This window comes from Apis dorsata, unplaced genomic scaffold (assembly GCF_000469605.1).
Source record: "Apis dorsata unplaced genomic scaffold, Apis dorsata 1.3 scaffold_383, whole genome shotgun sequence".
NCBI lineage: Eukaryota > Metazoa > Arthropoda > Insecta > Hymenoptera > Apidae > Apis > Apis dorsata.
Genome location: NW_006263645.1, coordinates 416,900 through 427,111, shown reverse-complemented (window position 1 = coordinate 427,111; position 10,212 = coordinate 416,900). Strand labels below are relative to the sequence as shown.

At 21.4% G+C, this 10,212-nt stretch overlaps 3 protein-coding genes across 5 annotated transcripts in view; 1 reads left to right on the top strand and 2 right to left on the bottom strand.

The window, feature by feature from the left end:
• The window catches only part of LOC116184845 (esterase FE4-like), a 4,846-nt gene extending 4,429 nt beyond the window's left edge, over nucleotides 1-417 (bottom strand). The window contains exon 1 of the mRNA XM_031512071.1: nucleotides 209-417. Within this exon, the coding sequence (XP_031367931.1) occupies nucleotides 209-394 (186 nt within the window). The 5' untranslated portion in view covers nucleotides 395-417. The remainder of the gene's footprint in view (nucleotides 1-208) is intronic.
• A 1,459-nt stretch (nucleotides 418-1,876) lies between these two features.
• Nucleotides 1,877-4,678, bottom strand: LOC102673953 (integrin-linked protein kinase homolog pat-4). Of its 2 annotated transcripts, XM_006619017.2 has the most exons (7): nucleotides 4,185-4,678; nucleotides 3,832-3,997; nucleotides 3,553-3,745; nucleotides 3,033-3,113; nucleotides 2,445-2,887; nucleotides 2,150-2,380; nucleotides 1,877-2,055 (listed from the first exon to the last, which is right to left on the bottom strand). In XM_006619017.2, exons 1-7 carry the CDS (start codon nucleotides 4,271-4,273, stop codon nucleotides 1,909-1,911), a joined length of 1,350 nt encoding a protein of 449 aa, XP_006619080.1. In that variant the 5' UTR covers nucleotides 4,274-4,678; the 3' UTR covers nucleotides 1,877-1,908. The 2 variants fall into 2 exon arrangements, with proteins under 2 accessions (XP_006619080.1, XP_031367933.1); XM_031512073.1 differs by lacking the exons at nucleotides 1,877-2,055; nucleotides 2,150-2,380; nucleotides 2,445-2,887; ... (1 more) ...; nucleotides 3,553-3,745; nucleotides 3,832-3,997 and having other exon boundaries at nucleotides 4,181-4,383; nucleotides 4,619-4,636.
• Nucleotides 4,679-6,754: 2,076 nt separating this feature from the next.
• Nucleotides 6,755-10,212, top strand: part of LOC102673817 (tetratricopeptide repeat protein 37) — an 8,680-nt gene continuing 5,222 nt past the window's right edge. Inside the window, exons 1-6 of one of the 2 annotated variants that reach the window (XM_031512067.1) lie at nucleotides 6,858-6,968; nucleotides 7,091-7,098; nucleotides 7,254-7,621; nucleotides 8,388-8,803; nucleotides 9,130-9,597; nucleotides 9,759-9,913. In XM_031512067.1, coding sequence (XP_031367927.1) covers nucleotides 7,387-7,621; nucleotides 8,388-8,803; nucleotides 9,130-9,597; nucleotides 9,759-9,913 — 1,274 coding nt within the window. In that variant the 5' untranslated portion in view covers nucleotides 6,858-6,968; nucleotides 7,091-7,098; nucleotides 7,254-7,386. Of the gene's footprint in view, nucleotides 7,099-7,253; nucleotides 7,622-8,387; nucleotides 8,804-9,129; nucleotides 9,598-9,758; nucleotides 9,914-10,212 lie in introns of both variants that reach the window. The other variant, XM_006619016.2, reaches the window with a different exon arrangement.

Genomic DNA, 10,212 nt, shown 5'->3' with positions numbered 1-10,212 from the left:
TAATATACATTACATATTAATGCATAAAAAATATAATTATATTAAATTTGTATATATAAAAAATATATAATGTATATATTATATATATTAATATAAAATAAAATATATATTCTCGAATTTTTGACAAATGTTTGAAATATCATAAACTTTAGTTAGCAATGTAAAGCAATATAAAATATAAAATATATTTAAAATATATTATATATACCTTAAATCTGAGGTCTCCAATAGGAGGGGCAGCAAAAGGTATTCCTCTAAAAGCGATGTACAATGATCCTAATGCACTTTTAAGTACTGCTCCTCCTAATTTTCCTTGCTTTACAGTTACTATTTGTTTGCTCATTGTTAACCAAGTTCCTTCTACTTCGATGTCTTCTGCATAAAAGCTACACATTTGATAGAAAATATTTTTTTATTACGCATTTTATCAATTATAATCTCACACTTGGAAAAAATTTAAAAATGTTGAAAGATTATGATATATTGTACACATATAATGAAACAGTATAATTAATCACATATAAGATATAAGATATCTTATATTCCCATTTGTTCTTGTAGATATATCAAAATGAAGTTTGTTTAGTATGTTAGATAAGAATAATAGCAGATGTTATATAAGAATTGAAAACAGAAATATACTTATAGAGTGGGGAGAGGGATTGTAGAGTGGGACAATAGTGAATTTTAATTAAATTTGATTATTTTCTATCTTCGTTATTTCATAATTCATAGAATTATGAAAAAATTTCATATACTTTATATAAACATCATATTCATGTAAATTTTATCTCTTTGTGTATATTACAAAGAGAATCATAATGTGAAAAAGATCTTTTTTCCATAGTAAAAAATTCTCGAAAATAATTTCAATTTTTTTTAAATACTATATTTTTCTATTTTAAGTAAAAAATAATAGTAATCTAAACGATTTCAATGATTTTTAATACAAATTCGTCAAATAATGAATTTATAATAGATGTTTAAAATGATATGGTTTATATTGATACAATCAATATTGATTGAAATTGAAATCATCAAATTATTAAAATAAACTTATTATTTTAGAGAATTTTATCGCTACAATTACTTCAATTTTTCATAATATTTTTTATATATCTTTTTATTATTTATGTTTCTAATATTGTTTATATATGTTTTTTTATATATATCGCTTAAAAAAAAAGTGGCTTTGAAATCTTTAATAAAATAATTCCAATTAATAGAAAAAGTTTATTTTTATACCATTTCTCTTCACCTATTATAAGAACATTTTTTTGATATCTTTAATCCTTCAAATATAAAATGAGTCTAAATAAAACAAATATTCTGTAACTTTATACGTTTTAATTTTATAATATACAATATCTTAAAATTACAAGATTTAATATTGTTTAGATAAATTTTTAATATTAATATAATATAAGCTGGCCATATTTGATATAAAATAATCCAAAAAATAACTGTTATATTAAGTATGCAAACTTATATAATTAACATTCAATAAACAGTATTGTAAATGAAATTAATAATTATATAAAACTGATTATTGTAATATATATATATAAAAAATGAATTAATATTTATTTCAAAAATATGAATATAATTATAAAACATATACGGACGTTTTTATAAATAATAAACAATACAATTGCTTATAATATATGAATATTATATTATGAAAGTTTTTCGAGGCACATTATTTATTCAAATACGATTGTATAAAAAATATACTTCAGTCATTTTAATTGAAGCAATGAAACAATCTGACACAGATTAATTGAGACTAATAATCGAGACGTTTTATAAGCGCAATCTGATTAAGCTCATTATGTTTCTTTGGAAATATGTAATTCTTTTCTTTCTTTTTTTATAATAATTTGACGATGTAAAAAATTGTATCAAAAATTAACGTTTCATCTTATCGAGTATAGGAACGACCATGTCAAAAGATGGACGTTTTCCTGGATCTTCATTCATACAAATCCTAATAAGTTTAGCAAGATGTGGTGAAATTCCTGGAGGTATACTAACGCGTAAATCTTCTAATGCGATCTATAACAAATACAAGAAGGAATATATTTATACTGATAAAAATTTATATAATAAAATAAAAACTTAAATTAATTATATATAAAAATTAACCAACTTTCATGCCACATTCCATTGGCGAAAGATCTGCGAATGGAACTTCTCTAGTCGCAAGTTCCCATAATAAAACAGCGAAACTCCACATATCACTGGCCTCGAGATTTATATCTGCTGGACGTTTACTTAAAGCTTCTGGAGACATCCATGCTGGCTCATAAATTCGACCTACCTCTTGGAATGAAAATTTCGAGTCCGCCATATTTACGCGAGCTGTTAAATCTTCATCTATCTGCAATATTTTTATTATTTTGATTTTTACATTATTAAAATATCATCATTAATAAAATATATACCATTATATGTTTACTATTGAGATGAAATCTGCATCTATTTTGTCTTTCAAGCCCATGAAGAAATGCCATAGCTCTTGCAACATCAAGAGCAAGCCTAAGTGCACGCGCAGTATCAACAACGACACCTGTACCTCCATGTAAAAGCCTATGCAAACTTCCACGCGCCATATATTGTGAAACTGTAGCCAATTTTGGTGGTTGATTAACACAACCAAGTACAGGTAATACATTGGGATGTGAAAAAATTCGTAATTTCGGAAATTCTTCATTAAAGTCCCTTGAAATTCGAGCCGTGCATTCACGTATATTCAAAATTTTTGCTACAATATCATTATTTTGCCAACGTCCACGCCATGTTTCACCGCTTGGTGTACTAGCTAATCGAGTATGTAGTGATAGATCTGCCATGTTTATTCCTTTGTGTCGTGATAATGTAGCATCACCTAAATAATATGAATAAATGTTATTATTATAGATTAATAAATTCATTATTATAGATTATTAACTACCTTATTTTCTGATTTATTTTCTGATTTAATGTAATAAGTAAGATAATGTAATATATAAGATAATGTAATCATTACTTACGACTTCTAGTTTTTAGACCTAGCCAGCTTTGATCTTTAAATTGAATCTTCTTTAAATCTTGTCCATATTCTACAGCTAAATCTAAATAATCAATAATATAATAATTTATTAATCACAAATATACAGAATATCTTGTAAGAAAATGGACTGATTTTATGTAAAAAAATAATCTGAATGTCTAAAATAATTTTACTTATATTTGAAAATTTTTTAAATTTGATCTCGAAAACAAAATTTCAAATAAAAAAATTTTATTTTTTTATTTTACATTTTTGACTTATTTTCTCATATAGAATCAATCAATGTTAATTATTATATTATAGGAGATCCTGTATAAGTAATAATTAATTTCACATTTGTGAAATTAATCAAGTTCATTGAGACTAATAGTTTCCTAAAATTAAATACTAATCATACTTTTTAAATTTTAATTAATCATATATTTTAATTTAATTTTTTCCAAAATTTATAATTTAAAAAAAATAATTATTTTTTAAAATTTAAATATTAATATTTTTACCATGTAATCTTTTGGCTAAGTGACCTCGTGCTTTATCTAAAGGAGTATCTCCATCTTTATTTGCAATAGATACAAGAGCACCAGCAGCTACTAATTCTTCAGCAACTGCTTGATCACCCCAAAAACATGCATAATGAAGAGCAGTGTTGCCATGTTCATTTGTAACATTGACATCTGCACGATTCCTAAGCAACTATAAATATAAATTTCATTAAATTCTTAAAAATAAATTTTTAAAAATCTTTTTTCATTTCATTTTATGCATTAAATATATTTTACCAATTGAACTATTTCTTTGTGTCCATGAGCAGAAGCAAGATGAAGAGGAGTATCATCTCCTCTGTTAGTGGCATTAATACGTGCTCCTCTGCTAACTAATAATTCTGCCAATTTTAAGTGTCCTTCTTTGCAACACCAATGGAGTGGACTAAATCCATGATCATCTCTATATATAAATAATGAATGAAATTACTACTTATTCTATACAATTAATTAAACAAATAAAAGTTAAAAAACAATTTAAATAGTAAGTAAGTAAGAGTAAAATAAAAAGACAATGTTTTTAAATTTGATCTCAAAACAAAATAAAAAAAAACAAAAAATAGCATTTTTTTTAAATTTCTTTTATTTACCCTTGATTCATATCATGTTCAGTGTCATCCAACCAAACACGCACTTGCATAGCATTGCCTTCACGACACCATTGAAAAATATCTTCCATTTTTCCAATTATCAGATATAATAAAAATATTGTATAAATATTATAAGGGAGTGGCACTGTTCCGTGCTCCAAAACACTGAAGTCGTCATATACTAAATATAACCATATTTCTGTGAAAACACTAATGACATAAAAATTTTATTACTACATTATATTTAATAGACCGATTTGTAATGAAAAAAAATCTATTTAATTATCACAATGTATATATTAATTTATAATAATACACAATGTTTAATATAATAACTTTATTGCAATGAATACAATTCTTCATCTGCCCATATATGACGCGTAAAATTATGAACTGCCACTGCCACAACCAGACTATTGGTTATTTCATATTACCCACACTATAAAGAATTCTCATACTACCATCTCATGTTTTACTAGAGATGATATATAGAAACTGACTATACTCACAGATTTTATATGTGTAGAATATAGGTGATATAGCATAAATTATAAATCCATATATATAATCCCAGATAAGAAACAGAATATATATGACATTTTATGCTATTTTGTATCATATATTCTGAAATATTTCGAAAAAGTGTTCTTTATATTTTTTAACATATTATAATTTAAGCGATATATTATAATATCCAATCGGTGATCTAAAATTATCAAATATAATATCATGCACGAATATAAAATAAATCTAATATAAAATGCTTTTTTAGATTTTAGAAATTTGATAGTTAATTCCCTTTTCAATACCATTTTCTTTCATTATCAATTCAGTATAAAAAAAACAATTGAATGACATTTAATAATGAAAACGAATTTAAAATTTTAAAACTTCATTTTATTATAAAAACCATAAATAAGATATAAAAAAAAGTTTATCAAGATAATAATAAATAATATTTTCGTTTCAATTTCTAAAATTATGAAATGTATAATAAGCACAAAATTTTTATTCTATATTTTTTGAGTTATTTAATTTTGTATACATATTTAGATTATGATATTAAATTGTGTAAGAAACACTATGATTATAAATGCATCATGTGGATATGGATTATAAATAATAGAAAAATTGACTTTCAACGTCATCTTTTAAATATCCAAAACATCTTTCTTACATCTTTCTACAATCAAAAGATAGCGCTAATCCTAAATTCTTACTCTACTTTATTCTATCTTTAAAGAAATATTTTTTGTGTTCAATAGAGCTAAAGTCATTTTTTTCTTATTATTTGCTGTCTTTGCTTATATATCTTTCATTTATAGCATTAAAGATAGAATTAATTCCTAAATTTTTATTTTATCTTTATTCTTTTTTCATATTTTATTTCCATATTATTTCCATATTAAATTTTTTATACTTATTTGTACAAATCTACAAATGATACGGAATTTAATGTATTTTCGATTCTTTTTCAAAATTATTGTGTCTTATTAGATACATACTTATATAGGTATTTTGATTTGTAATTTTACTTAACTACTTGTAATTTTACTACTAAAAATTTATAAATAAGATTTATAGATATAAAAACATAAAAAATTGAAATATAAAAAATACTTTTCATATAATTCATATTCATATATTTTGCATGTAGTTCAAAAATTAGAATTGAACATCATAAAAAATGTAATATAGAAATGTAAAGAAAAAATTGCTTAAAATGATTAATTGTTTAAAATATTTCAAATTGTTTAAATTATTTCAAATTCATTAAGATCGATAATATATTGATATATTAATTCTTATTTTTGTGATAGAATATTTCTTAGTTTATTTTTGATTAATTTTATGAAATCTAATATTATAAAATATTTTGTTATACATATATTTCATTTATAATTACATAAAATTTAATTTCAATTTCAACCACTATCAAATTTTATAACATCGAAATGATACTAAAATTCTCTGAAACTTTTCTAGGTATAATAAAAAATACATTAAATATTGTCTATTCTGTAATTCTGTAATATGTAATATCTATTCTGTTTGTTATCTATGGCCTGTGGCCGTACAATTTACAATAGTTCATAAAAGAATTTTTCTTTAAAAATTTTATAACATAATAATATTATAAAAATTTAAGTGAAAAATATTTATATTAAAATCATCAATTTAAACGAAATATTTGTTATATAATAATGGAATTAAAAAACATTGTACGTATTTTATTCTGTGTTTTTATACATATTTTTTATTTGAATTGCAACGATGTGATTGTAATGTATATAGATTAAAAAATGTAAGGATATGTAAAATAAAAGTTTTAAAAATTTAAAAATAAAACTTAAAAATAAACATTATGAATAATATATATTTGAAATTATATTATCGTATTTGGTTATAAATAAAGTTTTTTAAGATTTTTATAAAAATATCTAATTAAATATTTTGACATAATATTTAATTAATATTTAAATATAAATATTACATTACATATAAAATTGTTTATATATCTGATTTAAGCATTGGACACACATGTTTAATTTTTTTTTTTTAATTAATGACAAATTTTTAATACAAAAATGTCAGATGAAATAAAAATAACTTTAAAAGAAGCTCGTGTAGCATTTAAAGAAAATAAATATTTAGATGTAATTAAAAAATGTAAAAAGATATTAAAAAAAGATCAATGTAATTATGGTGCACTTATGTTATTGGCGGCTGCAATGAAAGAAATAGATGAATATAAATCACAAGTACCACTAATTCTTCAAAAAGGTATACAAATTCAAGCAGATAATCCATTAGCTTGGCATGGTTTAATAACTTATTATGAAAAAAATTTGGATGATAATGATTGTTATAACAAATTAATATTGGCTTATTGCAAACTTTTACAGATTGAAAGGTATAAAAATATTCTATATATTTTATAAATTTATTCTAAAATTTATTATTAAATAATTTTTGAAATTAATTAATATAAAATTAAATAATATTTAAAATTATATTTATCTTTTAAATCTAGTATTTCAAATGTATTATTTAATAATTTATTTTCAGTGACTCTAAATTTACATTTATTTTGAATAAAATCTCAGAGCTTTCATTACAACTCAAAGATGTTGCAACTCTAAGTCAGTGCATTGAGCATTTAAGTGAATTACAAAAAGAATTGGATGATAATAAAATCAAAATGATTGATAAAGTACTTGGAAGAATTTTATTAGATAATATTAATAAGTTAGATAAATATCAAGATTTATTAAAAAATGTTTTTAAATCTTCAATTATTGATCTTGATGCAATTGAACAACAACATTTTTATAGAAAATATTTGAAAATATTATATGACAAAGATGAATTAATTATTTTAATGAAAGAAGCTATAAATATGCATCAGCAATTTCCACAAGATATAATATCATTAGGTAAAATATTCAAAATAATATATTAAATTTTTTAATAACTAATGTATGAAAATAATATAAAATAAAATATATAAAATAATATAAAATAAAAAAATACTTTTTATTATCTTTTAAACATTTTTACATACATTATATTGAATTTATGTTGAATATTTTGAAGAATATTATTATTGTTATATGTTATATTGTATAGTTTTGTTTATAATTAATATATATTACAAACATAAAATAATTTTTTTTTTAATTTTTATAACTTTTATAATTATATAATTGTTGAATATCTTATTTTCTATATTTTTTATATTTTCTATATTTTCTATATTTTTGAAATGTAAAATAATGAGATATTCAATAATTCAAAAATTCAGTTATATTCTATAATTGTTGCATTATTGTTTCTATTTACAAAAATTACATACAAATACATAAAAATATATATATATAAAATTATATGTATATATATCTTGATATATTCTATATTTAAAAAAGAGAGATATTATAAAAAGAAATGAAATTGAGAATTTGAAATCTAATATCAGACTAAATGTCTATTAAAAATCATTTTTATAATGAATGTTATACAAAAATATGTTTAAAATATATATGTTGAAAAATATTTGTTTTAGAACAAATGTAACAAAGAAAAAAAGAAAAAATCTAATATATAAATTTATAAGATATTTAATAGACATTTTGTGATTTCTTTTGAGTTTTAAATTAATGATATATATGTAAGAATAATCTCATTATTTTTTTTTAATTTCAGAATATATATGTCGTATTTATTGTGAACAAAATATATTAGATAAAAATTTTTCTGATATTGATATTATACAATTTTATGAATGTCTTCTAAAATTAAATAAAGAGTCTGAAATTGCTGCAGTTACTAAAGCAATATATTTAAAAAAGTCAAATGATTTGATTACGGCACGAGAAATATTAAAAGATATACTTGTATTAAAACCACATTCAATACATAGTTGGATGGCACTAAGTGAAATAAGTATGAAACTTTATTGTTGGGAAGATGCAGAAATAGCTGCCAAACGAATATTAGAAATCAAGGAATATAAATTAAAAGATGAATTAAAATATAAAATGGAATTAATATTAGTTGAAGCAATGAGTAGATGTAATGATAAACATAAATGGGAAACTGCTTTGCAAATATATGAACAAGTAAGAATTTCTTCCATTTATAAAATTCATTTTTAATTGAATTCTTGATTTTTTGAATTTATCAATTAATACCCGAATATAGGGTACAAATGGAATATTTGTAGTATTAAAATCATACTGAAATCATCTTTAAATTGAAATAATTTAGCAATTGATTGTGAAATAAATTTCATTTCTAAGAAAGGAAATAATAAAAAATCTCTTGGAAACAAAATATACAATTTTTTAAAATGAAAAAGTGACTTTCGGCCCTTTATAATAAATTTTTTAATATTTATTTATTATCCGTTTATATGCACTTATGTATTTGTTTAATTTTTAATTAGCATTTAAAAACACATACTTCAATGCAGTTGGATCTTATTCATGCACGTCTCAGTATATTATTAAATCAGCCAAATGCATATATTTTGTTGAATAATTTGGAATCAAAATATGAAACTAAATCACAAGCTAATATTCTTCGAGCGTTATATTTAAAACAAAACAAACAACTAGATGAAGCTGTGAATGTTCTTGATTCAGTCTTAGAAACTTCTGAAACGTGGTTACTTTTGGGTATAATCTATTGGGAAATGGCAGAATATAATTACAGCTTGATGGCTTTTTTAAATGGAATAAAAGCTGATCGTTATAATTGGAAATGTCTAGTTTATTTAGGTCATTATTATCGCGAATATGGTAATGATATGGAACGTTCTAGAAGATGTTATCAAAGTGCATTACAAATTAATCCAAATTCTGAAGAAGCTGGTATTGGTCTAAGTACAGCATATAGACTTCTTAAAAATCAAGTAAGCACAATGAATTTCATCATAAAATATATTTATTAATATATTTTTATTAATATATATTTAATAATATTTATAATTGTTTATAATATATTAATGTACTAATATTTTATTATTTTTTAATCAATTATTATAATGACATATCATTTATAAATATATTATAGGATGCAAATATCAAATTGCTACAAGTATTAACTGTACAAGGTAGTGGTCCTAGATGGGCATGGTTACAATTAGGCTTACAATATCTAGATCAAGGAAATGCAGAACAAGCTATTAAAGCATTTCAACATGTTATTAGAGTTGATCCTAATGACAGGTAATCTTATAAATTAATAACTTTCGATATTCATAAATATTATTAAAATTAAAACTAAAAAATTCCAATATTATTAAAGTATTTTGTATATAGAAACTTAAATTACATCAAAATTATAATGGTAATATTATACTTCTGTATATTTTTTTTTTAATATGTTATAAAAATCTCTATAAATTTAAATTTCCTATAAATTATTTGTTATATATATATTTATGTTTTTATGTTTATTATATTTATATTTTATGTTTATATTAATATTTTACATATTAGAATTATTTCGAATGTTTTTAAAATAA

Bases quoted from the DNA above. Each gene is read 5' to 3' on its own strand.
- LOC102673953 (XM_006619017.2), bottom strand. From the start codon at position 4,273: ATGGAAGATATTTTTCAATGGTGTCGTGAAGGCAATGCTATGCAAGTG. The intron at 3,998-4,184 runs GTAAATAAAAGA...ATTTATATATAG, and splicing joins GAACATGATATGAATCAAGG to AGATGATCATGGATTTAGTC. The intron at 2,381-2,444 runs GTATATATTTTA...AAAATATTGCAG, and splicing joins TCAATAGTAAACATATAATG to ATAGATGAAGATTTAACAGC.